The 27,699-nt window shown below is 44.5% G+C and overlaps 1 protein-coding gene across 1 annotated transcript in view; it reads left to right on the forward strand.

Moving 5' to 3' along the window:
- Positions 1–576: 576 nt before the first annotated feature.
- Positions 577–27,699, forward strand: part of TGM4 (transglutaminase 4) — a 31,087-nt gene continuing 3,964 nt past the window's right edge. The window contains 8 exon segments of the mRNA XM_049862057.1: positions 577–2,898; positions 3,460–3,610; positions 11,431–11,587; positions 11,684–11,819; positions 14,247–14,394; positions 24,636–24,855; positions 25,441–25,483; positions 25,485–25,599. Coding sequence (XP_049718014.1) covers positions 2,693–2,898; positions 3,460–3,610; positions 11,431–11,587; positions 11,684–11,819; positions 14,247–14,394; positions 24,636–24,855; positions 25,441–25,483; positions 25,485–25,599 — 1,176 coding nt within the window. The 5' untranslated portion in view covers positions 577–2,692.

Below are 27,699 nucleotides of genomic sequence, written 5' to 3' on the forward strand. Positions count from 1 at the left end.
GGTGGACTTAAGGAGTCGCTGGGTAGTGCAAACGGTTAATGCGTTCAGCTACTAACCAAAAGGATGTTGGTTCGAGCCCACCCAATGGTGCCTTGGAAGAAAGCCCTGTCAATCTACTTCAAAAAATCACAGCATTGACAACCCTATGGAGCAGCTCTACTCAGATACACATGGGGTTGCCATGAGTTGAAATCAACTCGATGACAGCTGGTCTGGGTGGTTTAGGGGGGACCTCCATTCCTCCCACTACAAGGCGGCAGAAGTCAGATTGGCCAGACACTATGAGAGCCAGCATTTATTGAGTGCCTACTGTGTGCCCAGCACCAAGCACTCAACATGAATGTCAGCCTATGAGGGAGGGACTGTGCTTATCCCTCCTGCGAAGAACATGACTCAGGACTTGAGGAAAATGCTCAGGACCCCACAATCAGAGGGTAGAACCAGCACTCAGACCCAGACTGAGGGCCTTCAGGGTTTGGACTCTTCTTAACTGCTCTTGCTTGCTGCCTGACACCAATTCCGGTGCCCTTACCCCTCACCCTATGAGGCAGGCTCATATGAGACTGTTTGGTCCATGAGGTGAGCAGAAATTCACCCATCTTCCAGCTGCTCTTGAGCAGCAGTTGGCTGTGGCTCGCACAGCAGGAGCACCTGCTGTCAGTGGAAATAAACACACCACCAAACACCCATGCAAAGTGTTGGCCCAGGAGGGGGATACACCTGTGCGGGTTGGTCTTTCTTCCAGGTGAGCTTCTCTGGCCCCAGAGAAATGTGACGAGCTTGGATGCATGGGAGAACACCTGGCTTGACGCCTCTCCCACGAGCTGAAGACTCATAACAGCAGCTTCAGCATGAAATACGTCATTGGGAGAATTCCCAGGGCCACCCTGCAACATGGGTGTCGTTGCCCCACCCTAGGCTTCCTGATCCATTGCTGGCCTCTGCTGTCTGAGGAAGATGCGTTTCGCCTGTTAGGTGAGCCCTCTGGGGAGAAAGGCCCCTGCGTCTCACCTTGCAGCCATGCTGGAACTTTCTAATCCCAGGGTTCTCAAGGTGGGGACCCTGGGCCAGCAGCCTCAGTGGCAGGGAACCTGCTGGAGAGTAAGTTCTCAGGCCAAACCGCACATCTAGAGAATCAGAAGCTCTGGAGTGAGCCCAGCAACCTGTGTTACCAGGACCCCTCGGGCGATTGTGATGCACACTCGAGTTGAAGAACTGCCCTTGCAACGTGGCCTGCGGTTCTCACGCTTGGCTGCACTTTAAAAAAACACAAATGCCCAGGCCCCACCCCAGGCCAATTAGATCAGAATCTCCAGGGGTGGGATTTGGGCATGAGTAGGTGGTAAAACTCCCCAGGTGGTTCCAATGTGCAGCCAAGATTGAGAACCATGGCTCTCTTGGCCTCACTGGTCGCTTCTGTAAAAGGTGGCAACAGCTAAGCTACTAGAAGGCATTTTCTCAAGTCCTTTCCCATGTGACCATGAACTTGAGAGTGGCTTGAATTCTGGATAACGGGAGGGGAGCTAGTCCCAAACTGAGGTAACACAAAGAAATTTCATTCTAACAAAAAAGTTGAGAAATTCATGCATGAAAGAAAAGGGTGTGCGTGTATGTACTCACGTGGATGTTATTTCTTTTAGTGAATGTACTCTTTAACATCAAGGAAAAAATTCCATTTATGAGTGGCCCTGGACTTGAATGATGGAAGCGCCTTTGTGCCGTCTACTCTATTTGGATAAATGAGCGTAACCCTGGCCCCATTCCATCCCCCATCTTTCTCTTGGAATGTGAGCTCCTGACTTGGGATTGTCTGGTTTGCCAGTGTTGGAGCTGACAGGAAGGGAGAACAGCAGGCAGGAGTTGTCCGTCACACCCAGTTTTCATACTCCCCTTTCTTTCTCTGGCAGCTCTGTTGGGCCAAGTCTTTCTATACTGATTAATGAAGAATCAAAAATTCATTGCCGTCCGGTTGATTCTGACTCATAGCAACCCTATAGGACAGACTAGAACTGCCCCATAAAGGAGCAGCTGGTGGATTCGAACTGCCAACATTTTGGTTAGCACCCGAGCTTTTAACCACTGCGCCACGAGGACTCAGATTAATAGAGAGCGCGCTGTGTATCGTACACCTTGGAAAGACCTGGCAATCCACTTCTGAAAAATTAGCCATTGAAAACCTTATGGAGTACAGTTCTACTCTGACACACACAGGGCCACCCTTAGTCAGAATAGACCTGATGGCAACTGGACCCTGGGTACCGTGTTGTCTCCAAGGTTGGCCCTCCATTCCTGTGGCCATGTCTACAGAGAGGGTTGGTGGGGTGTAGGGGTGGGGCCCCACCTAACAGGCATAGAGAAGCTACTGTGCACACACCTGAGCTGAGCACCTGACATTCATCGCTCAGCTCATCCTTACGCACACCCCCATCTTTCAGGTGAGAAAACTGAGTCTCAGGAAGGCCCCCACCCAGGGGGAGGTGGGGCAGGATGGAAACTCAGCCCTGCCGGACTCCAAAGCCTGGCTCTCCCTCACCACACTGTCAGAATTTGAACCTGGAGAGAGACACAATCGGGGAATAAACATTCTCTTTTCTTTCTTTACCAACCTGCTGTGTTGCTGACAGATTTGAGGGTTATCCACGTTGACTTCCTGAAATAGCACAAAACTCTTTCTTACTTCGCGTCGTATTTCATGATAAACAAACTTGTGGTCCAGAGAGGGCAGTTGTCTTACCTGCAGCTGCTGTTCAACCAGCCCCTGTAATCCTGGGACAACCTGGACCTGCAATTCAACACAGGTGACAGCTTCAGGGTCCTAATCACAGGGCATGGGGGCTGGTTGGTGTGGGTTCCCACCCAAGAACGCCTTTGCCTCCCTGATCCTCAGCTTTCCCACCTGTAAAGTGGGAATAACAAGCCTACTTCACGGGGTGCAGTGAGGTGGAATGGGATGCCCGCATCCCTTGGTTGAGCAGTGGGGACAGCTGGGGACTGGGAAGAGCAGAGAGAGGAGGCAACTCTGTAGGGCAGCTGCTCTAGAGGGGTCTGGAACATTTTCTAGAGATGAATCATAGGGCTGAAGTTTGCTGACACCAAAGCTGTGTGGGCTGGAGGCAAGCCTGTAATAATGATTAAAAATATCACTCTTCGGATTCAAAGACAATAGGAAATGGCTTCTTCACTGTTGCAATTAGGTAAATATATACACAATAAGTACAATTACACGAACAGAGAGAAAATGTATTAAATCTTGTGACAGGTGGTAGGATAACGGAGGAAGAGTCTCACTTCTTCCCTGTTTTTTAAGTTTTAAAAATAGATCAACTTTACAAGAGGACACATGATACAACTTCGCAGAAGAGGGTTCCTTTTTCCCTTTCTCCCAGTGAAGAACAGGGATAGGGTCTCCACAAATGTGTGGGTGGTGATTGTCATTGGAATAGCCTCCATTCCCATCAGCCACGGTGACGTAGCTGCCACCTACGTGCTGGGCTGCATGCTTGGCCTGGTGGACCAGGACCTCACTCTCCCTGACTGCAGATGCTTCATTGTTCCCTCGGGCCCATGTGCTTCCTCCTGCAAGTGTCTACTGAGCACCTTCATGTGCTGGGTGCTGTGCTGAGCACTCTACATCTACAACCTGGTATCGTTCGTTCAATCATTCACTCCTCGGTAGTGAGGACCTACTATGTGCTAGGCTTCATCCAGGCTCTGGGAACCCAGAGGAAAAGCAGGTTCCTGGAAACCCTGGTGGGGTAGTGGTTAAGAGTTCGGCTGCTAACCAAAGTTCGGCAGTTCGAACCTACCAGGCACTCCTTGGAAACTATATAAGGCAGCTCTACTGTGTCCTTTAGGGTCGCTATGAGTCGGAATTGACAGCAATGGGTTTTGGGTTTGGCCCTCCTGGAGAGGAGCCCTGGTGGCTCAATGATTAAGTGCTTGGCTGCTAACTCGAAGGTCAGTTGTTCAAACCCACCAGCTGCTACTCGGGAGAAAGACCCGGTGGTCTGGTCCTGTAAAGATTACAGCTTTAGAAACCCTATGGGACAGTTCTACATTGTTGTATAGGGTTATTGTGAGTTGGAATCCACTTCGTGGCACACAACAACATCAGCAGCCCTCCTGGAATTGACCATTCCAGTACAGAGAGACTGACGAGAATAAGCTCATTTCAGACAGGGCGAAATGAAATGAAGAAACCCAAACAAGAAGGCCCTCGAGCAAGAGAGGGCAGTGGGAGGACTTCCCTGGGAGGTGACCTCTCTGCTGAGATCGTGTCCTATGTAGGAGCCAGAGAGCCAGCATTCCCAGCGGGGGACCGGCAGGTGCAAGGGCCCTGAGGAGGCAATGCTCATGGCCACACGGCATTGCCGTGAACCACCTCTCTGAGGACAGAAACCCAGTCATGTCGGGGAGGGAGGGGGAGCTGGAGAAGCAAGTGGGGGCCACCTGCAAGCCACAGAAGAGGGTTGGGTTGGATTCTAAGAGAAATGGGGAGTCCCTGGAGGGCCTTCATCAGAGGAATGACAGAAGCTGACCAACGTTTTAAGAAAGGTCCTCCAAACAGCTTGCAAAGTTGGTGGTGACTGCCTCTTCGAGCCGAGAGAAACAGGGTCGGCAGGTTGCCCTAGATCACACAGCTGGTGAACACACAACGCAGATGGGGACGTGTGTGAGGAGGGTACCAGCGAAGCCTTCACAGGCGGAGGCAGGAGGGGAGGCACAGAGGCGGCTCAGGTATATTAAAACAGCGTTTGAGGCAGAGGGAGCCTGAGGGCCAGGGAGAGGGAAACGGAGAGGGGTAGGGAGAATGAGGTGGAGAGAACAGCTGGATCCCAGGAAAGGCTGCAGGGAGAGAGGCTGGGCCTCAGCGGCAGAGGACAATGAGGAGCTTGGAGAGGAGCCGGGGGCTTCACTGAGTGGACACAGGCACTTCCCACCACAAACAAAAGGCTTCTCAGGTGTGGTCCTTGCCTGGGGCCAGGAAGGAGACTATTCCTTTTGGGTAATTGGGTAATAATGACAGCTCTGACTATAGCGCATTAACCCACTGCCATCGAGTCGATTCTGACTCATAGTGACCCTATAGGACAGAGTAGAACTGCCTGATAGAGTTTCCAAGGAGCACCTGGCCGATTCGAACTGCCGACCTCTTGGTTAGCAGCCTTGGCACTTAACCAGTACACCACCAGGGTTTCCAGAGCACATTAGAACGTCCAAAATGTCAATGAGCATAGAGGTTTAGCCTTGTGGGTGTATTGATACATGTAAGCTGGGCTTATGAAAATGTTTTTGTTGTTACAACTAACTACAGGGACATTTTTATAAAAAATAATAACTTTTGGCTGAAACACTGCACAAAAATTTTATAGACAGTCATTTTGGTGTCACCCCCCCTGATGGTGTTGCCCGGTGCAGCCTGCACCCCCACACCCCCTAGAGTAGCCACTGACTTGAGCCAAGTGACTGCTTTCACCACCTGTGGATGGTGGGCAGACTGTGGCCATCTCCAGGAGAGCCTGTGAGTTAAGTACCTTTTGAAATGCCTTCCTTGTAGTACAGGTGTGCGCATGTGCCTGACACATGTTGTCGTTATCTGTGGTCAAATCAGTCCCTGACTCTGGTGACCCCACACACAATGGAACAAAATGCACAGGGTTTTCGTCGGCTGATTTTCATTAGTAGATCACCAGGCCTTTCTTCCTAGTCTGTCTTAGTCTGGAAGCTCCACTGGAACCTGTTTAGCATCAAAACAACACGGAAGCCTCCACTGACACATGGAAGGTGGCTGCACTTGAGGTTCATTGGCCAGGAATCGAACCTGGGTCTCCTGCATGGAAGGCGAGAATTCTACCACTGAATAACCATGCCCCCTGGCACGTGTAGGGTGCTGCATTAGTGGGTGGCTCTCCTCTTCCCCTGCATGGCAGTTCGAAGTCTGTGACTGGTGGGATGACTGTGGGGCCCTCATGCTTAGCCTCCTGGGGCTCAGGAACAGAGCCTGCCAGGCCCAGGGAAAGAAGTACCCAATCCTTCCCTTCTACTCTCACGCTGACACATTCCAGCCCTAGTGTCAGCCGGGAGGATGGGCTGGACCACGAGAAAGAATAAGCGAGAGGAGGCCAAGTTGTGGGCAGGGGGCCCTTGCCATGGAGAGGCACTAGTTCCTAGTGGTGGAGGTGGAGGTGCACGCCCCTGGCTGCGTCTTGCCTTTCAAGCCCTATGACCCTCGGCAAGTCTCTGTACGTATCTGGACTCCAGATGAGCTCATCTTCTGGGTTATGATGAGGACTGGATAACACATAACAGGTGCCCAGGCCAGTGCCTGCCACCCTGTGGCACTGGTAGCAGCCCGTTCCCCGGGTGAGTATTGGGGTTTGAGAAGCAGTGGGCCAAGCTGCTGCCTGTTCCAGAGAGATGGGGTGACTGGCCTGAGACTGCACAGCAAGGTCGTGGCAGAGCCATGTCTACTAACCCGCTGTCCAGGGCTCGCTCCTAACACCCGCCAAGCCACCTCTTCAGGCCATGAGTCATGAGTGATTGCCCCAGGACTCCCAGATATGGCAGCGACCCTTCCATAATTAGGTTACAAAAGAGTAGGAAATTTCAGAACCCCAGCAGACTTTGGGGACTCTCAACTTTAGGTCTGACAGCTCTTCCCCGGCCACCCAGGTCACCTGTTAACATAGCTCACTCGGCCTTAGAAGTATGTGTCACTGATAGGCCTGCTTGATCTATTATGACCAGGCTACCTAACTGGAGTTCCCACTGAGGCAAGGACACTCAATGGGTCAGTTACCCTGGTGTACTAGTTTCGTATTGCTATGTAACAAAATACCCCCAACAATGGTTTAAAACAACCAACACTTCTTGTCTCACAGTTTCTGGGGACTAGGAATCTTGGTGTTGTTTAGCTGGGTCCTCTGGCTCATGTTGGCTGGGCCGCTGTCAGCTCAAGGCTTCACTAGGGGAGGCCCTGGTCCCAAGCTCCTTGGCTGTTGGCCAGAGACCACCCTCCATCCCTCCTCACATGGGCCTTACCATAGGACAGCTAACTTCCATCAGACCAAGCAAGTGAGAGATGCCGCCCAAGAGGGAAGCTACGATCTTTTTGGAAATCTGATCTTGGAAGAGTGATGTCTCATTGCTTTTGCTGTTTTCTGCTGGTTAGAAGTGAGTTACTAGGTCCAGCTCACACTTGGGAGAGGGGATTACACAGGGTGAGAACACCAGGGGGTGGCAGTTACTGGGGCCTTCTTAGAGGCTGGAGGCCCTGGGTGGTGCAAATTGTTAATGTGCTCAGCTGCCAATCAAAAGGTTGGAGGTTCAAATCCACGCAGTGGCGCCCTGAAAGAATGGCCTGGTGATGTAGTTTCCTAAAATTACAGCCACTGAAAACCCTGTGGAGCACAGTTCTACTCTGGCACACATGGGGTCACTGTGAGTTGGAATCAACTTGCCGGCAGCTGCTCTAAGAGGCTGCCTACCCCATCTGGAAGAGGATTCACTTGTTCCACAGGGAAACACAGTTAGGGTTTCTGAAAGCCTGAGTGTCCCTTGAGCTCAGCATCCCACTGCCACTGCCCAGTGCACTATAGAAGGCTGGGGGTCCAGTAGGCACAGGCAGGCTGGGGCCACTAGATGGGGCAAGAGGAAAGCCTGAGGCCCAGAGTGCCAAAGTTAAGGTGTGTGTGTGTGTGTGTGTGTGTGTGTGTGTCCCTGCCCCTGCCCCTGCCAGGATCCTGGCCTGTCTCCCTTCCGTCTGTTTTTAACTTCCTCTGATCATTCTTGTGCGTAGGGATGGCCTTCGCCCTCTCTGATTTTGAAAAGTGAGAAGGGTTGTTGGGGCCACATTACCTGAGAGGTTTCGTGAGGCCGGGGCCACACCATTTTTTGAAGCTCAGTAAATTAAAACTGAACAAACCTCAAAACAGGGTTCAGCAATTGTGGCCTTTTGTAAAGGTCTCCATTGAACAAACTGACATCATTAGCCATCATTAACACATCTGTAACACACCAGGCAGAGTAATTGTGCGTTTTGCAATGCCTGATGGGCTTGCAAAGAACGTTAATTTGCACTCAGGAAGTAGTAGGCAGATGTGGCTGGACTCGGGCCACCAGTTCAAAGATTTGTGACGTGTCATCTTACGTAGTCCTGCCAGAGGGTTCCGTACGCCTGCCTGTACAACCTTTTTTTAATAGCGATTACACAGAAAATCTAAATAGGGCCACTTGCTAATTTATTAATTTTAATCACTTATATAGCACTTGCAATTTGCCAGGCACTGTTGTACGTGCTTTAAAAGATCAACTCCTGTGGCTTTGTCCTGCTTCTGGTTTTTTGTTTTTTAAACATTTTATTGTTGTTTAGGTGACAGTTTACAGAGCAAATTTGTTTCCCATTCAGCAATTTATTTCCAGCCTGTTGTTTTTGGGTTGTTTCGTGACGTTGGTTGCAAACCCCTGAATATGTCAGCATCTCCCCACTGCCTCCTTGGGTCCCCCCTGCCCCCTGTGTCCGTTCGCCCAGGTTTGCTTTTGGGCAAAAGCTGCCCTTTAGGTCTCGTGTAGTTGATTGTTCTGAAGTGTGCATTCCTCACTGGTGTTATTGTTCATTTTATAGGGCTGTCTATTGTATGGCCATAATGTGCTCTCCAGGAGTGATTTCAGTTCCAAGTTCAAAGAGTGTCTAAGGGCCATAGTCTCGGGGATTCCACCAGTCCCTTTCAGACCAGTAAGTCTGGTCTTTTTTATGAATTTGAATTTTATTCTACTTTTCTCTCCCACTCTGTCCAGGACCTTCTCTTGTGATCCTGATCAGAGTGGTAGGTAGTGGTAGCCAGGCACCATGTGGTTCTTCTGGTCTCAGGCTAGTGGAGGCTTTGGTTCCTGTGGTCCATTAGTCCTTTGGACCAATTGTTTCCTTGAGTCTTTGATTTTCTTCACTCTTCTTTGCTCCAGACGGGAAGAGACCAATAGTTGTATCTTAGATGGCCGCTCACAAGTTTTTTTTTTTTTTATAGTTTTTTATTGTTCTTTAGGTGAAAGTTTATAGCTCGTTAGTTTCTCGTACAAAATTTATACACGTGTTGTTATATGACCCTAGTTGCTATCCCTATAATGTGACAGCACACTCGCTCTTTCCACCCCAAATTTCTTGTGTCCCTCCAACTAGCTCCTATCCCTGTCTGCCTTCTTATCTCACCTCCAGACAGGAGCTGCCCATTTAGTCTTGTGTGTGTACTTGAACTAAGCAGCACACTCTTCACGAGTATTATTTTATGTTTTATACTGCAGTCTAGTCTTTGTCTGAAGAGCTGGCTTTGGGAATGATTTTAGTTCTGGGTTAACAGAGAGTCTGGGGGCATGTCTTCTGGGGTTCCTCTAGTCTCAGTCAGACCATTAAGTCTGGTCTTTTTATGTGAATTTGAGTTCTGCACTTCACTTTTCTCCTGCTCTGTCAGGGACTTTCTGTTGCATTCCCTGTCAGGGCAGTCATTGGTGGTAGTAGGGCATCATCTAGTTCTTCCGGTCTCAGGCTGACGGAGTCTCTTGTTTATGTGGCCCTTTTTGTCTCTTGGGCCAATATTTTCCTTCTGTCTTTGGTGTTCTTCATTCTTCTTTGCTCCAGGTGGGTTGGGACAAATTGACGCATCTTAGATGGCTGCTTGCTAGCTTTTAAGACCCCAGGCACCACTCACCAAAGTGGGATGCAGAACATTTTCTTAATAAATTTTGTTCTGCCAGTTGACCTAGATGTACCCCAAAACCATGGTCCCCAGACTGCCGCCCCTGATACTCTGTACCTTGAAGTGTTCGGTTGCGTTCAGGAAACTTTTTAGCTTTTGGTTTAGTCCAGTGGTGCTGACTTCCTTTGCATTGTGTGTTGTCTTTCCCTTCACCTAAGATAATGCTTGTCTACTATCTAGTGAGTACCCCTCTTCCTCTCTCCCCACCCTCATAAGCATCAAAAAATGTTTTCTTATGTGTTTAAACCTTTTCTTGAGTTCTTATAACAGTGGTCTCATACAATATTTGTCCTTTTGCAACTGACTAATTTCATGCAGCATAATGCCTTCCAGATTCATCCATGTTGTGAGATGCGCTCGAAAGCCTTTAAGACCCAGCTGTTACTCACCAAAGTAGGATGTAGAACATTGTCTATATGGATAACGATATGCCAAATGACCTAGATGCCCACAGAGACTATGGTTCCTAGTCCTCAAGCCCAGTATCTCAGTCCCTGGAGGTGTATGGTTATGGCTAGGAAGTTTTCATGTGTGTGTCCCCTGTGCACACTATTGCATACGTGGGTATATTTGCAGCATGTACACATACATATGTATGTGGATGTACTTCCATATGCCCTTCTGCTCCTGTTCAGTTTACATATCTACCTGTGTATCCACTCATTGTTCGTTATTACTGTTGTTGTAGGATTGTGTGTGTATTAATATTTACTGTTGTTGCCTTTTACTCTTGTGTACCTTTCAGTGTCTTCCTTTACCTTGATTATGTTGTGCTGACTTCCCCCATATTGTGTATTATCTCCCCCTTCATCAAAGTTACTAAGAGTCTACTATCTAGTTAGCAGTCTCCCCCCGCCATCCCGCCCATCCCTGGTAACCATCAAAGAATGTTTCTGTGTGGAAACCTTTTCTTGACTTTTTATAATAGTGGTGTCATAGAGTACTTTCCCTTTTGTGACTGACTTATTTCACTCAGCATAATGCCCTGGTGGCACAGCGGTTAACAGCTCAGCTGCTAACCAAAAGGTTGGCAGTTCAAATCTGCCAGCTCCTCCCTGGAAACCCTGTGGAGCAGTTCTACTCTGTCCTCTAGGCTCACTATGAGTTGGAATTGACTTGATGGCAATGGGGTTAATGTCCTCTAGGTTCATCCATGTCATGAGATGTCTCATGGATTTGTTGTTATTCTTTAACGCTGCATAACATTCTATTGTGTGTATGTACCACAGTTTGTTTATATATTCATCATTGATGGGCATTTAAGATGTTCCTCCTTGTTTTAATAACGTGGGAAGGATTTTCCCTCCAGGGCTTCTCAGAGATTGAGAGAGATGCAGGCCATCACTAGTTAATTTAAAAAATGAAAATACCAAAACAGGCATACCTTATGCCATCCTCAACACAACCCTAAAGGTTGGCGTCACTATTATCACCATTTTACAGAGGAGGAAACTGAGGCACAGAGAGGGGGCACGTGCCCCAAGTTACACAGCTGGTGAACTCTTTGGTCTTTCTGGGCACCCTCCTTGCCCCAGACAGGCTGTGTCCCGCAAGTGTTTTGAAATGCTCTGGGGTGTCCACATGAGAAGCACTGAGGCCAGGCTGGGCTGGCAGCCCCTTGTTCTGCTGGGGGGTGGACACTGACCGCACCCTTCTGTGTGTGTATCAGATGAGCCACTAGAACAATGAAGATGTGCTTAGTGGGAGCTGGTCGAGGGACTACAAGGGCAGTGTGGTCCCCTAGTTTAGGACAGGCAGTGCCCCCATCCTGCAGCAGCACATGAAGAATCGCGCATCTTTTGGCCAGTGCTGGGTGTTTTCCGAGGCCCTGACCACAGGTACATGGCAGACCAGGGTTTGAGGGGAGAGGGACCAAGGAAGGGCCTCCCGGTGCCACCCCAGTCACCAGTCACCACCACCCAGTGCTATTTCAGTGCTGAGAGCTTTGGGCATGACAGTGTGCAGTGTGACTGCCTTAGAGTCAGCCCATGACAGACAGAACCTCACGGTAGACATCATCCTGGATGAGAAGGGCAAGGTCATTTCCAGCACTAGCAATAACTCTATCTGGTAGGGCCCCTCTGCACATGGCTCTGCCTCCCTCCTTCCATCTCCCAGGAATTTTCGAGCCTAAGCCCCGTCTCCAGGCCCTCCCCTCCCTGAGACCCACTCTCTTGTGGGGTCCCTCCAAGCTCTTTCAGAGACCAATTCAAGTCATAGGTGCCTAGATGCCCACTGCCCTTAAAATTCAGTGTTTTTCCAAATTTGCCCTTGGATAGTCTGTATCAGAGTCACCTGGGGGTGCTTGTTAAAAATGCAGATTCCTGTACATGCATGCGTGTGACTGCACACACATATATTCATATGTATAATAAAACACATGGGGGCACAATTATGGATGCTGCTTAGATATAACCAAAAGCCTCGCAGAACTGGTTTTCTGGGTTTGAAGGATTAAGACCATAGCCTTGTGGAACAACTCGGTCAATTGGCATAACATAGTTCATAAAATTATGTTCTACATCCTAGTCTGGTGAGTAGCATCTGGGGTCTTAAAAGCTTTTGAATGGTCATCTAAGATACAACTACTGGTCTCTACTCATTCAGAGCAAAACAGAAAGAAGGAAACTAAAGATTCAAAGAAAAAACTAGTCTACAGGACGAATTATGAACCGCAGTCTCATCTACCCTGAGACGACAAGAACTGTATGGTGTCCGGCTAATACTACCTACATTTCTAATCAAGGACACAATAGATGGACCCTAATAGAATAGGAGAGAAATGTGGAACAGAACCTCAAATTTCTTATTAAAAAAAAAGAAGAAGGGGGAAAAAAAAAGACTTACTGGACTAGTTGAGACTGGAGGACTCCCTGAGACTATTGCTCTGCTCTGAGATACTCTCCAGACCTTGAACAGAAACTAACCCAAGGTCACCTTGTAGCCGGATAACAGACTGGCTCACAAAATACTATCACCCATAAGTACTGCACTCTTAACCCTTTTGTTACTACTGGTTTAATAGTATACCAGCCACTTTTTATGCCTCTGGACCTCCTAGGTAGTATGGTTTTCCAGTTCCAATGCATTTATCATCTAGGTGGGTCCTTTTTGAAATACGTGAAGCTCAGCAGACCAGAGTTGGAGCCTCGTTGTTGTGTAGGTTGAACATTCTATTAGGTGATGCTTCCTGGAGGTGTTAGTTTTGTACACTTTTGCCTTGTTTTTCTTTATTTCTGCAAGATAAGGCTTGCAAGCATAATTATGGCTTTCTTGTGTGATAGGGAGCTCTGGTGGGTTTGTTTATATTTGGAAAACCAGAAGTTCCCCATGTAACCTAATGGAAAAAAAAAAATTTTTTTTTTTTTTTTTTTAATGGAAAGGCACCTGCAATAAATTCTCTATTTAGTTCTTACTGGTATATTGTCATACCACAGATTGGTGGCGCCAGAGTGCCATTTGCCTTATTGGTGGCTTGTATTACCAGATCATGTTTCTCAAAATCTGTATTACTAACCAAAAATTTAAACACACTCAATTAGTAAGCATGCATTCCAGTACTGAAAACACATGATATAAAAAAAAAAAAATTTTTTTTAATTAGTAACAAAAGGATTACTATGAGACCAAACAGTCAACAATGACTTTAAAACAAGGATGAGAATGTCAGAGGGCAGGAAAACTAGATTAATGGAAACAGAACAACCAGAATGGAAATAATGAGAATGTTCACACATTGTGAAGAATGTCCAGTGTCACTGAGCAATTTGTGTAGATTGAATGGGAACCTAAACTGCTGTGTAAACCTTAACTAAAAGCACAATAAAATATTATTTAAAAAAAATATGTAGATTCTTGGACCAGAGCCTTAGCCCCTAGAGGTGTTGTCCTCTAGGTGTTGGCCAGGAATCTGTATTGGCTTTTAACACCCTGCCCAGGAGATTCCGGTACTTGGCGCTGTTTGAGAATCTGCTCTAACCGGTCCCCATTGGCCAGTGTGAAGCTCTGTATCTTTTTTATAAGGAAAAATGTTTCTTTTATTTCTTTTGTTGCTTCTTTATTTATTCTTGCCTTTACCCTAACTCAGCCTTGTAAGAAAACATCCTTTTTAAAATTTTATTGTGTTTTTGGTGAAAGTTCATAGCACAAATTAGTTTCTCATTCAAAAATTTATGGGCAATATGTGACAGACTGACTTGATTTGTAAACTTTCACTTAAAGCACAATAAAAATTATTTTTAAAAAATTTATGCACAAATTGTTTTGTGACATTAGTTGCAATCCCTGCGATGTGTCAGCACTCTCCCCCTTTCCCTTTCCACCCTGAGTTCTCAGCGTCCATTTGTCCTGTTGTTCCATTCCTTCCTGCCTTCTTGTCTTTGCTTTTGAGCAGGTGTTGCCCATTTGGTCTTGTATACTTGATTGAACTAAGAAGCACATTCCTCGTGTGTTATTGTTTGTTTTGTGAAGCTCTGTTTCCTTGCCTCTTTGACCCAGCAAGCACAAACCCCCTTGCAAGCTACAAGTGGCCATGGGTGAGAAAAGGGAGAATGAGGAGTTGGCAGAGGGACTAGAGGAGATGGGCAGATCAGGGCCCGGCTATAAATCCCTGAAGTGGTCCATTTGGAGCTGGAGCCTGGCAGGGGTGCCTACTCTCACAGCTTTCATTCAGAGGTTGCTCTGAAGTTCTAGTTCACGCACCAGGATGAGGGGGGGAGGTGAAAAAAAAAAAAAAAAGAATTGAAACTACTGAAAGGAAGCACTAACACTGTACTACTTGCAGATGATATATTGTCTACCTAGAAAAACCAAAAGAACCAACTTAAAAATAAACTCCAAACTAGATGGTATCCGGCCACAACCGATGACTGCCCTGACAGGGAGCACGACAGAGAACCCCTGAGGGAGCAGGAGATCAGTGGGATGCAGACCCCAAATTCTCATGAAAAGACCAGACTTAATGGCCTGACTGAGACTAGAAGAATCCCGGCGGTCATGGTCCCCAAACCTTGTGTTGGCCCAGGACAGGAACCATTCCCGAAGACAACTCATCAGACATGGAAGGGACTGGACAATGGGTTGGAGACAGATGCTGATGAAGAGTGAGCTACTTGCATCAGGTGGACACTTGAGACTGTGTTGGCGTCTCCTGTCTGGAGGGGAGATGGGAGGGTAGAGAGGATTAAGAAACTGGCAAAACCGTCACGAAAGGAGAGACCGGAAGGAGGGAGTGGGATGACTTACTGGGGGAGAGTAAGTGGGAGTATGGAGTAAGGTATATATAAGCTTATATGTGACAGACTGACTTAACTTGTAAATTTTCACTTAAAGCACAATAGAAATTATTAAAAAAAAAAAAAAAAACCCCAAACCAAACCCACTGCCCTGGAACACCCTACAGGACAGAGCAGAACTGCCCCGTAGGGTATTCAAGCATGTAAATCTTTATGGAAGCAGACTGCCACATCTTTTTCCCTTGGAGCTGCTGATGGGCTCAAACCACCGACCTTTGTTAGCAGCCAAATGCTTTAACCACTGCACCAGCAGGGCTCCTCCTTAAAAACAGCAGGAGCTAAGGTCAAGATTTCAGACACTGGTGAGTTACAAAATTACTGATCAACAAAACCAGAATCCCAGCAAGTGACAGTCTGCAGCCAAGGAAAAGATGAAATCTGCTATTTCTCTCTCTCGTTCGTTTATTCATCCAGCAGACACTGTCTAGGCACTAAAGAGACCCAGATATTTGCACCAATAGGAGCTACCAGTATTATCAACAACCACTTATTATTGTTAATCATTAATTTGTAGTTGTAGTTACAGCTAATATTGCTTGAGGATTAACTACATACTAAGCACATTTCATACCTCACCTGACTCAGTCCTCACAGTAGCCTGTGAGATTTGTTTCTAATTCACATTTTAAACAAACAAAAAAACCCAAACCCATTGCGGTTGAGTCGATTCTGACTCAGAGCAATCCTACAGGACAGGGCTGAGCTGTCCCATAGGGTTTCCAAGGAGCAACGGGTGGATTCAAACTGCCAACCTTTTGGTTAGCAGCTAAGCAGTTAGCTGCTGAGCCACCAGGGCTCCAATTCACATCTTAGAAAGTCAGAATTGTCAGGTTACTGGCCCAAGCTCACAGAGCTAATAAGTGGCTGAGCCAGGTTTTGAAGTCAGGTTCCTTTGACACTGAGCCCCCTCCCCCCAGTCATCACTATTGCATAATACAACCTCCACACATCCTACCAGAGCCAGGGACTTCTCTGGAGCTGGGTCTGGCATGGTAGGGACCTGGGCACATGAGGTCAGGCAGTGTGTCCCTAGGCTTTGTGGTCCCATGCGTCATTTTATACACTGGGATGCCATCCGCAGAGACTGAGCCTGCGAAGGGGGTGGGGTAAGTGATCCTGAGAGGGAGAATGAATCAGTTTGGAACACGCTAAATTCAGAGTGTCTGGAGAACATCTAGGTAGAGATTTCCAGGAAAGGATGGATTGAATTCAAAGGAGAGTGACCAGGGCTGGAGATGGGGATGGTGGGGATGGGGAATGGTCAGCCAGGAGGTAATGACTAAACCCAATAGAAGGATGAAGTCACTTGAGGTGTAGGCAGAGTGAGAAATACATTACGTCAGGAAGTGCTAACATTTCAGGGAGAGGCAGACAAACAAAATCCTCAAATACACTGAGATAGAAGAAGAGGCAAGCTTAGGTTCCCAGAGGAGGAATTTGTCCAGGCAGGGGTGGTCACCAGGGCCAGAGGCTGCTAAGATAAGAATCAACAAGTGTCCACAAGGTGGGCAACCTGGAAGGGAGAGCTGGAGTCACCTTGAGAGCAGAATTTGGGTCCCGGAGCCCCCAAAGTGTAGAAAATTGTCCAGGGAAGTCCTAGGAGCCTTTGTCCGTCGCTCACCAGGCCTCCAGCCTAGAGGTAATTTGGAAACCTGAAGGCCAGTCTTCCTGTGTCTCCTCCCACTTAAATGAGGTATTTAGGTATCCTGGGAGATCAACAAGGACCAGAAGAAATCCTAGCCCTAGTGCTCTAACTTGGGGTTTTATAATACCCTGAGTCAGTCTACCAAAAAAAAAAAAAAAATCAAACGTATTGCTGTCAAGTCGATTCCAACTCATAGCGACCCTATAGGACAGAGCAGAACTGCTCCCTAGGGTTTCCAAGGAGCACCTGGTGGATTCGAAGTGCCAACATTTTGTCTAGATTAAAAAAAAAAAAATTTGTTACTGGACTTGAAGACCATGGTCATTATCATACTCTTTCTGGTAAAGGTCTACTCAAGTCATGGCCCAGTCAGAGATTGTCTTTATACCAAATATATATAATGCTTTTTATTTTTTTAAGGTCCGTCGTAATGCCTTCTCTTTCATTTCCGATTTTGGTAATTTGTACCTTCTCTTTTTTTTTCTTGGTCATTCTAGTTAAAAGTTTCTCAATTTTGTTTATCTTCTCAAAGAATCAACTTTTAGTTTCATTGAGTTTTCTCTATTTCATTTGTTTCCACTTTTATTTTTATTATTTTCTTCCTTCTGCTTGCTTTGCATTTAGTTTGCTCTTCTTTTTTGAGTTTCTTAAGGTTGAGTCATAACAAGGCCAGGGGTCAACTATGGAACAGACCATCAACTGCTCATATGCAAGTTCAAGTTGAAGCTGAAGAAAATTAGAACAAGTCCACAAGAGCCAAAATAAAACCTTGAATATATCCCACCTGAATTTAGAGACCATCGCAAGAATAGATTTGATGCATTGAACACTAATGACCGAAGACCAAATGAGTTGTGGAATGACATCAAGGACATCATCCATGAAGAAAGCAAGAAGTCATTAAAAAGACATGAAAGAAAGAAAGAAAAGACCAGAATGGATGTTAGAAGAGACTGAAACTTGATCTTGAATGTAGAGTGCTAAAGCCAAAAGAAGACATGATGAAGTAAATGAGCCAAATGGAAGATTAAAAAGGGCAGCTTGAGAAGAAGAAGTAAAGTATTATGATGAAATGTGCAAAGACCTGAAGTCAGAAAACCAACAGGGAAGAACACGCTCATCATTTCTCAAGCTGAAAGAACTGAAGAAAAAATTCAAGCCTCAAGTTGCAATACTGAAGGATTCTACAGGGAAAATATTAAATGATGCAGAAAGCATCAAAATAAGATGGGGGGAATACAGAGTTGCTGTACCAAAAAAATTGGTCAATTTTCAACCATTTCAGGAGGCAGCATAACGGCAAGAACTGATGGTGCTGAAGGAAGAGGTCCAAGCTGCACTGAAGGCGTTGGTGAGAAACAAGGCTCCGGGAATTGGTGGAACCCCAACTGGGATGTTTCCACAGATGAGTGCTGTGCTGGATGCCTCACTCGTCTATGCCAAGAAATTTGGAAGACAGCTACCTGGCCAACCAACTGAAAGAGATTCGTATTTGTGCTCATTTCAAAGAAAGGTGATCCAACAGAATGAGGAAATTATTGAACAACACTGTTAAGATCACACACAAGTAAAATTTGGCCAAAGATCATTCAAAAGCGGTTGTAGTAGTACATCAACAGGGAACTGCCAGACATTCAAGCCAGATTCAGAAGAGGACGTGGAACAAGGGATATCATTGCTGACGTCACATGGATCTTGGCTAAAAGCAGAGAACACTACAAACATGTTTACCTGTGTTTTATTGACTATGCAAAGGCAAATGACTATGTGGATAATAAATTATCAATAACATTGTGAAGAATGAGAATTTCAGAACACTTAATTGTGCTTATGAGGAACCTGTACTTAGACCAAGAGTCAGTGGTTTGAACAGAACGAGGGAATACAGTGTGGTTTAAAATCAGAAAAGATGTGCATCAGGGTTGTATCCTTTCACCATACTTATTCAATTTGTATGCTGAGCAAATAATCCAAGAAGCTGGACTATATTAAGAAAAATGCAGCATCAAGATTGGAGGAAGGTTCATTAACAATCTGCGAAATGCAGATGACACAGCCTTGCTTGCTGAAAGTGAAGAGGACTTGAAGCACTTACTGATGAAGATCAAAGACCACAGCCTTCAGTATGGATTGCACCTCAACATAAAGAAAACAAAAATCCTCATAACTGGACCAATAAATAACATCATGATAAACAGAGAAAAGATTGAAGTTGTCAAGGATTTCAATTTACCTGAATGCACAATCAATGCCCATGGAAACAGCACTCAAGAAATTAAATGGTGTATTGTATTGGGCAAATCTGCAAAAGGCTCTTTAAAGTATTAAAAAGTAAAGATGTCACTTTAAGGACTGAGGTGCACCCGACAGGAGCCATGGTGTCTTCAATTGCCTCATACACGTGTGAGAGGAAAGCCGAAGAACTGATGCCTTTGAATTACGGTGTTGGTGAAGAATATTGAATATACCATGGGCTGCCAGAAGAAGAAACAAATCTGTCTTGGCAGAAGTACAACCAGAATGCTCATTAGAAGCATTTTGGACATGTTATCAGGAGGGACCAGTCCCTGAAGAAGGACATCATGCTTGGTAAAGTAGAGGGTCAGCAAAAAAGAGGAAGACTCTCAATGAGATGGGTTGACACAGTGGCTGCAACAATGGGCTCAAGCGTAACAACGATTGTGAGGATGGTGCAGGACTGGGCAGTGTTTCGTTCTGTTGTACATGGGGTCACTATGAGTTGGAACTGACTTGATGGCACCTAACAACAAAAACAAGGTGGAGGTTTCGATTATAGATTAAGATTATCCTTCCTTTCTAACATAGGTATTTACAGCTATAAATTTTCCTCTAGGGGCTGATTTATCTGCATTCCATAAATTTTAGTATGTTGCGTTTTGTTTTCATTCATCTCAGTGTATTTTCTAATTTCCCTTGTAACTCTTCTTTGACTCATTGGTTTAGGATTGTGTTGTTTAATTCCTGTATATTTGAATTTCACAAATTTTCTCCTGTTATGAATTCTTATTTCATTCCATTGTGATTAGAGGACATACTTTGTATTATTTCAATCCTTAGACGTGTTTATGACATAATATATGTATGTACTAAAGAATGTTCCATGTGCATTCGAAAAGAATACATATTCTGCTGTTGTTGGTTGGAGTGTTTTATAGATGTATGCTAGATCTTGTTTTATAGTGTTGTTCAGGTCTTCGATTTCCTATTGATCTTCTGTCTAGTTGTCCTACTTGTTGAAAACAAAATATTGAAGTCTCCAACTATTATTATCCAGTTCTTTTAAATCTGCCCATTTTGCTTCATTTATTTTGAGGTTCTCTTATTTGGTACATGTATGTTTACAGTTGCTATGTCTTCTTGATGTGTTGACCTTTTTATCATTTAAAAATTCCCTTTTTGTCTCTAGTAACAATTTTTGTCTTAAAGTCTACTTTGTCTTAGTATAGCCACTCTAGTTCTATTTTGATTTGTTTTTCATGGCATATCTTTTTATATCCTTTTACCTTCATCATTTTACTTTGTGTCTTTGAATCTAAACTGTGTCTCTTGTAGACGGCATTTGGTTGGATCATTGTTTAATCCCTTCTGTGCATCTCTGCCTTTTAATTGAAGTGTTTAATCCATTTACATTTAATGTAATTACTGATAAGTTAGGATTACCTACCATTTTCTTACTTGTTTTCTATGTTATGTGTCTGGTGCTTTTGTTGTTGTTGTTCCTTTATTCCTGCATCACTACTTTCTTTTGTGTTAAATAGATATTTGCTAGTGTACCATTTTAATTCCCTGTTGTTTCATTTACCTACTATATATTTTTGTTATTTTCTTAGTGATTTCCCTAGGAATAATAATTAACACCTTAATTTATAATAATCTAGTTCAGATTAACATCAATTGAATTTCAATACTGTACAAAAATTTTGCTCCAGTATAGCTTTATTCCCTCCCCCTTCCTTTTTGCTGTTATTGTCATACAAATTACATCTTTATACATTATATGCCCACCAACACAGTTTCATAATTTTTTGCTTTATCCAGTTGTCTTTTAAATCAGACAGGAGAAAATCATAGCAACCCTATAGGACAGAGTAGAACTGCCCTACAGGGTTTCCAAGGAGCTGCTGGTGAATTCGAACTGCTGACCTTTTGGTTAGCAGGTTGAGCTCTTAACCACTGCTCCACCAGGGCTCCATTTACCAGTGTAGTTACTTTTATTGGTGTTTTATTTCTTACTGTGAATTTGAGTTGCTGTCTAGTGTGCTTTCATATCAGCCTGAAAGAATCACCTTAGTATTTCTTGCAGGGAAGGTCTGCCAACAATAAGTTCTCTGTTTTTGTGTATCTGGGAATGTCTTGATTTTTCTTTCATTTTTGAAGAATATTTTTTCTGGATGTATAGTTTTTGGTTGACAATCTTTTTCTTTCAGTACTTTGAATATGTCATTCTCCAGTCTTCTGGTTTTTATGGTTTCTGATGAGAAATCAGCTGTTAATTTTATTGAGGATCCCTTGTGTGCAAAGAGTTGCTTCTCTTTTGTTGCTTTCAAGAGCCTCTCTTTGTCTTTCAATGGTTTGATTATGATGTGTCTAGGCATGGATCTCTTACTTGGAGTTTGTTGAGCACTGGGATGTGTAAGCTGTTTTTCATCAAATTTGGGAAGTTTTCAGCCATTATTCTTCAAAAAATTTTCCACGCCTTTCTCTTTATCCTCTCTTTCTGGGACTTGCATTATGTATATGTTGGTACACTCGATGCTGTCTGTCTTAGTTATCTAGTGCTGCTATGACAGAAATACCACAAGTGGATGGCTTTAACAAAGAGAAATTTATTTCCTCAGCGTAAAGTAGGCTAGAAGTCCAAATTCAGGGCATCAGTTCCAGAGGAAGGATTTCTGTCTGTGTTAGCTTGGGAAGAAGGTCCTTCTCATCAACTTTCCCCTGGATTAGGAGCTTCTCTGTGTAAGGAACCCTGGGTCCAAAGGATGCGCTCTGCACTTCAGTGAAACTTGCTTTACATTGGATCAGGGATGTGACCTTAGTAAGGGTGTTACAATCCCACTCTAATTTTCTTTAACATAAAATTACAATCACAAAATGGAGGACAACCACACAATACTGAGAATCATGGCCTAACCAAGTTGACAAATATTTTGGGGGGACACAATTCAATCCATGACAGTGTCCATCAGGCCTTTGAAGCTCTGTTCATTTTTCTTCACTATTTTTTCTTTCTTTTTCTCAGACTGGATAATCTCAATTGACCTATTTTCTAGTTCACTGATTCTTTTTTCTGCTAGCTCAAATCTGCTCTTATTGTACTTTTTAACTCCAGAATTTCTGCTTGGTTGTTTTTTCTCTTATTATTTTTATCTCTTTATTGATAGTCTCTATTTGGTGAGCCATCATTATCATACTTTTCATTAGTTCTTTGAACATATTTAAAATAGTTTGTTTCAAGTGTTTGTGTATTAAATCTAAGTTCTGGGCCTTCTCAGGGACAATTTCCATTGACTGCAATTTTTTTTTTTGTCTGTTCGTTTCTTTGTATGTCTTGTAAATTTTTGTTGAAAACAGAATATTTTAAATACAGTAATATACCATATAACATCTGTTCAGGCAACATCAACTGCATATACATCGTGGTCCCATAAGGTTATAATAGAGTTCAGAAGCCCTGATTGGAGAACAGAATGTAGGGGACATAACCAGACATAGCAAATGCAATAGCTTCCTACATGTGACACATTAAAGAAACACTTTTAGATACACTAAAACACCTTTAACATAATATTACATTAATAATAATGTTTTGATATGCACCACAAAGTACCACCTGTTTGTTATTACAAACACATATCTCGAATTTTTAATATAATTGGTTTTATGGGGGTTGGTTTGTAACTACAGGTTGTATGTAAGTTGGATGTTCATAACCTGGAGACTGTCTTTTTATAATATGGTGTTCATGTGACATCCAAAATCACATAATATCCTATTTCTCAAAACGTATTGTGGACGTTAAATGATGCGTGACTGTAATATAATATAGCAACTCTGGATCCTCCGCCCCCACCCCAGGGTTTGCTATTCTCTTTGCCATTGTTAGGAAACCATGGTGGCGTAGTGGTTAAGTGCCATGGCTGCTAACCAAAGGGTTGGCAGTTCGAATCCACCAGGCACTCCTTGGAAACTCTACGGGGCAGCTCTACTCTGTCCTATATGGTCGCTATGAGTCGGAATTGACTCAATGGCACAGGGATTTTGGGTTTGCCACTGTTATTGGTGCTGCTTAGTAACTTTCCTGATCTAATTCTGTAAAATCTGTATTTGTTGTGCATGGTCACTAAACCCTCTTCTCAATTAGCTTAGTGGATAGCTAATGCCTTGGACAGAGATTTTCTTAAATGCCTTGAACTAATAAGTCTCCCAGGCTTTGCAGAGGGTCTCTGTGTACAAGTTGGGGCATGCTTTCAATGTTCTGGCAAGCAGTTAACAACTCTACCTCAGCCTTCACTTCCTGCTTGTCAAAGCCTCAAGGTCAGCTGGAAGTGAGAGCTTGTGGCCTTCTAAGGTCATTCATGGGCATGTGTATAGCCTATTTGTGAGTGTGGCCTTCTAGATTCCCAGGAATATGTCTGAGCATTTCAAAGCCCTCTATGGTCATCTCATTCCTCAGCTTTTCCTTTTTCGTTTTTTTTACTTTAACTGTTATCACTTCAGGCAGTTGTGATGTTAAACAGTCGCCACTGATTGTTTTCAACAAATGCTCCAGGAAGAAGGCTGCCATCAATGAGGGAGCTCTGAATCAGGTCAAATACAACAAACCCTGTGAGTGGGGATTTCCAGGGAACTGCCAGACAGGTCAAATAATGACAGTTCTCTAGGGGAGATGGTAGGGCTTTTGAGGTGCTCCAAACCCATTCTGCCCCACTCTAGAGGCTGTTAGATTGCTAGTTTTCATTGTGATTGTGGTGGTGTTGGTTTTCGAGGCTGGGGAGGAGGATATGGGAATTAGGTAATTTAAAATGCTAAGAAGCTCTCTGTTTTTACTGAGATTAAGCTGTTTTTCTTGAATATATGCTCCTTAGATTGTTGCAAGTCTTTGGCTAACCTCCAGAATTCTGAAAAAGTTAATTTTTGACAAATTTTGCCAGTATTCTGTTGCTTTTATGGAAGAGCAGATTTTTGAAGGTCTTTGCTATTCTCGCTGATGTCAGAATGTGTTATTACTCAGGAATGGGGATTTGAACATTAGTCTGTGTGAATCCGTAACTAGTGGGCTTCTGGGAAGTCTCTGGAGTCATGGATGAGTGAACAGGCTGTCTGTGCCCTGAGAGTTGGTTGGGACATTTGGGCCTAACGGGCTGCTTTTGTGTTTCTGTCAGGCTCCTTTGAGGAGAGGGAGGCCATGGCCCAGGCTTTCTCTTTCTTGGATTATGAGAGGAAGCACAGGATACCCATTGTCATGGATTAAATTGTGTCCCCCAACTTGTCAATTTGGCTAAGACATGATTCCTAGTATTGTATGATTGTCTACCATTTTGTCTTCTGATGTGATTTCCTTACATGTTGTAAATCTATCACTATGATGTAATGAGATGGATTAGTGGCAGTTATATTGATGAGATCTACCAGATATTGTCTTATGCCAGTCTCTTTTGAGATGTAAAAGAGAGAAGCAAGCAGAAAAACAGGGTGACCTCATACCACCAAGAAAGCAGTGCCGGGAGCAGATTGTGTCCTTTGGACCTGAGGTCCCTGCACAGAGAAGCTCCTAGTCCAGGGGAAGATTGATGAGAAGGCTGACAGAGAGAGAAAGCCTTCCCCTGGAGCTGACGCCCTGAATTTGGATTCTTTACTGTGAGGAAATAAATTTCCCTTTGTTAAAGCTATCCACTTGAGGTATTTCTGTTATAGCAGCACTAGATGACTAAGATACCTGTAATGGAGAACCTTCTTCAGATGTCCATCCAGCCTGATCCTATGCTGCTGGGAGACCCTGTGAATATCACCATGATTCTAAAAAGAAAGACCTCAATCCTCCAGCATGTCAAAATCTCAGCCTCTTTTTACCTGCAGTCATACACGGGCCTCAAGGTGGAATACCTGCATATCCTCCCTAAGACCATACAGATCCAAGATGAAGGTACCTAAACCAGGGGCAGGAGAGACCTTGGGCCCCAGTTAGGATCAGGGTCCCCACCTTCTGAGATGCTTCTATTCTTTGTGGGTTACTTCCATACACTAACAAACTTTTGTATATGAGCAAACACAAATATTTATTGCATACCTAGCATTTGTTAGTCACAAGGAATCTAGGCACAGAGGAAAATGTGGGCCAAAGAAACATCTGGGGCCTATCATACAGTCAGAAATTAGGGGTTTTGGGAAGGGTCTTTAGAAGTCTTCTTTTACGATGGCAGGAATTTTATCTCAAATATCTGCTCTAATCAATGGGTAGTGGGTGCCCAGAATGTGTTGAGGATGAGGATGAAGTCCCAACAACAACTGATGACGTCTGCCATGGACTCAGGAGGGAAACATGGAGAATGTAGCCAATTATTAGTTCATTTTGAGCCCAACTCCTTATTTTGTAGAGAGGAAGGGATATGCCCAAAGTGCCCACTTCCGTGCATCCAGAGTTAATTTCTGTGCTTGATGATGAAAACTCATTTCGGGGGGCGGGGGACCATAACAAATAACCATCCCCTCCCTCCCAACTTTTTGGCAGTGATGAAATTGACTCTGACCTTGGACTCCAATACCGACATCAATGTTCAGTGATGAGCCAGTCATCAAAGATTTTGTGGTTGCAGAAATTTTAGACTCTAAAGAAATAGCTGCCTCTTAGGTGTTCACGTTTTTCCGGTATCCTGAGATCCCTATAGAGGTGAGGTGCCTGCAAGCAAGACAGGGGTCCTGCCTGGGCACTGGTCCTGGAGTGGGTTGGGGCCCCAAAGACCGTGGGCGGTTGACTTGTTCTTCAGGCCAGTTGCACTCCTAAGAAAAATGGTATCTTGCTTTTCCAAACAGGTATTTCTGGAGAAGTGATGGTTTATGTAAATTTTTCTTTTTCAGTTTTTGGTCAACCAAATTTTTAAAATTCTGATTTTTTGAATAGGAAATACTTTTACATAGTACAAAAACTTAAAGATGCAAAAGGGTACACTGTGAAAAGTTTCTCTCACCCTTCTCCCCCAGCGTCTTAGCTCCTCTTTCCATAATAAATGATCTATATTATCAGTTTTTGTGTGTCTGCCCAGAAATTTTATAATAGCAATTATATATTTATTTTTGTATTGTGTACCTTGCTTTTTTGCTCGACAGTATATCCTGTATCACACAGACTAGTTTTCTTCATTTGTTTTTACCACCAAGTAATTTCCATTGACTGGCTACACCTACTTCTTTGGCCATCCCCTCTTAGTGATGTTGAGATTGTTTCTATTCATTTCTCTAATAGACAAGACTGGATGTGGGGGACATACCTGTGTGACAAATTCAGAGAACTGGTACTTTAAATGCATTTTAAGCAAAACTTAACAGTATTGGACTACATCTTCCTTGTTAAAATGGAAACACTGGACTACTGTTTGTAATTCCAGTCCCCTTCCTCATACGTACACTATCTAGTTTGCTTCTTTCACTCCAGAACAGATGAAGAGATCAATCTGTTAGTGTCATAGAAAAGAGCCTCATTCTTCTCACTGCTCAATGGGATTCTCATGGCTGGAATTCCTTAGTTTATTTGACTTTCACCCTTTCACCATTACAATCTGAGCTATGAGAGCAGCCTTGAACTTTTGTCAATAGATGCATGATAAAAATGGTATTTGATTTCAACTTGGATCTCCTTCATGTCTTAGTGAGACTAGGTACTTTTTCATACTGGCCATTGGGTTTTCTTTTCCGGGAACTGCCTGTTTTTATCTCGTGCCCATTTTTTTTTTTTTTTTTTTTTCAGTTGGGCTGTCTTGTTCTTGTTGATTTGTTCTCATAACAATGGGTCAACCTGCCAGTATCTTGCTGTTCTGCCCCATGTCTTGTGTTGCATATTTGGGTGGCGTGGTGTCTGTGTGTGTCTGTGGGTGGGTGTCAGTGACTATATGGGCTTTCCCTCCAAGTGTGGCAGCTTGAGGTCTGTCCTGGAACCTTGGTGAACCCTGTCATACTACCTTTTTTTACTTTGGCCACTTAATACTGTTGACCTAAGTTCTGAAACAGGGGATAAGAATGGAAGCTATTACTTCCACAGACACTGAGTGAGTGCCTACAGTGAGCAGAGATGGGGAAGCTCTGAATTTAGAGGAGGGGTGGAGTGGGGAGCATAGCAAGTATGGAGTAGCTCCAATCCCTGCTCTGAAGTGACCAACTGGGTGGTGCTGAGCAGATACCAGAGTTTCATCTGTAAAATGAGCATCAGGGTGAGGAGATTACAGGCTGATGTGGGGGCTGGAGATCATGTTCAATGCAGGGCTTGGCACAGGCATGAGGAGACCCTGGGACCCACGCTCCATGCAAAGGGAGGTGGGGTCCTGTGCCGGCTGTTCTGGGTGTGGGTTACAGCTTACCCATTACAGCCTTCTCCTGTGAAAAGGCCATGCCCTTGCTGAAGACTTCATGGTAGGTTCCCTGTGCCCCTGCCTTAGAGCTTCTGATAATTTACCACACAGCCCTTCATGTCTCTAGCCTTGATCTGTGTGAAGGGTTGTCATGGCCCCATAGGTGGGGCCCTGTGGCCAGTGCTACAGTAGGTGCACTGAGGGCATGAAGTCTGCACAGACTAAGAGTTTGGCCCCCCCTTTAAAAAAAAAAAAAAATTTTTTTTTTTTTTTTTTTAAAGATTATTCTTTGATATTCCTTTGAAGATGTGGCTGAGAGCCAAAAGAGAAGGGTGGAAAAGCAGGGAGTTGGCGGCAGCCCTAGCCTGTTGTCTGAGCATTTGCTTGGCTCGCCACATACTTTCCCCACCCAGCAAAATGGGATCCTG

Source organism: Elephas maximus, chromosome 20, assembly GCF_024166365.1.
Source record: "Elephas maximus indicus isolate mEleMax1 chromosome 20, mEleMax1 primary haplotype, whole genome shotgun sequence".
NCBI classification, from domain to species: domain Eukaryota; kingdom Metazoa; phylum Chordata; class Mammalia; order Proboscidea; family Elephantidae; genus Elephas; species Elephas maximus.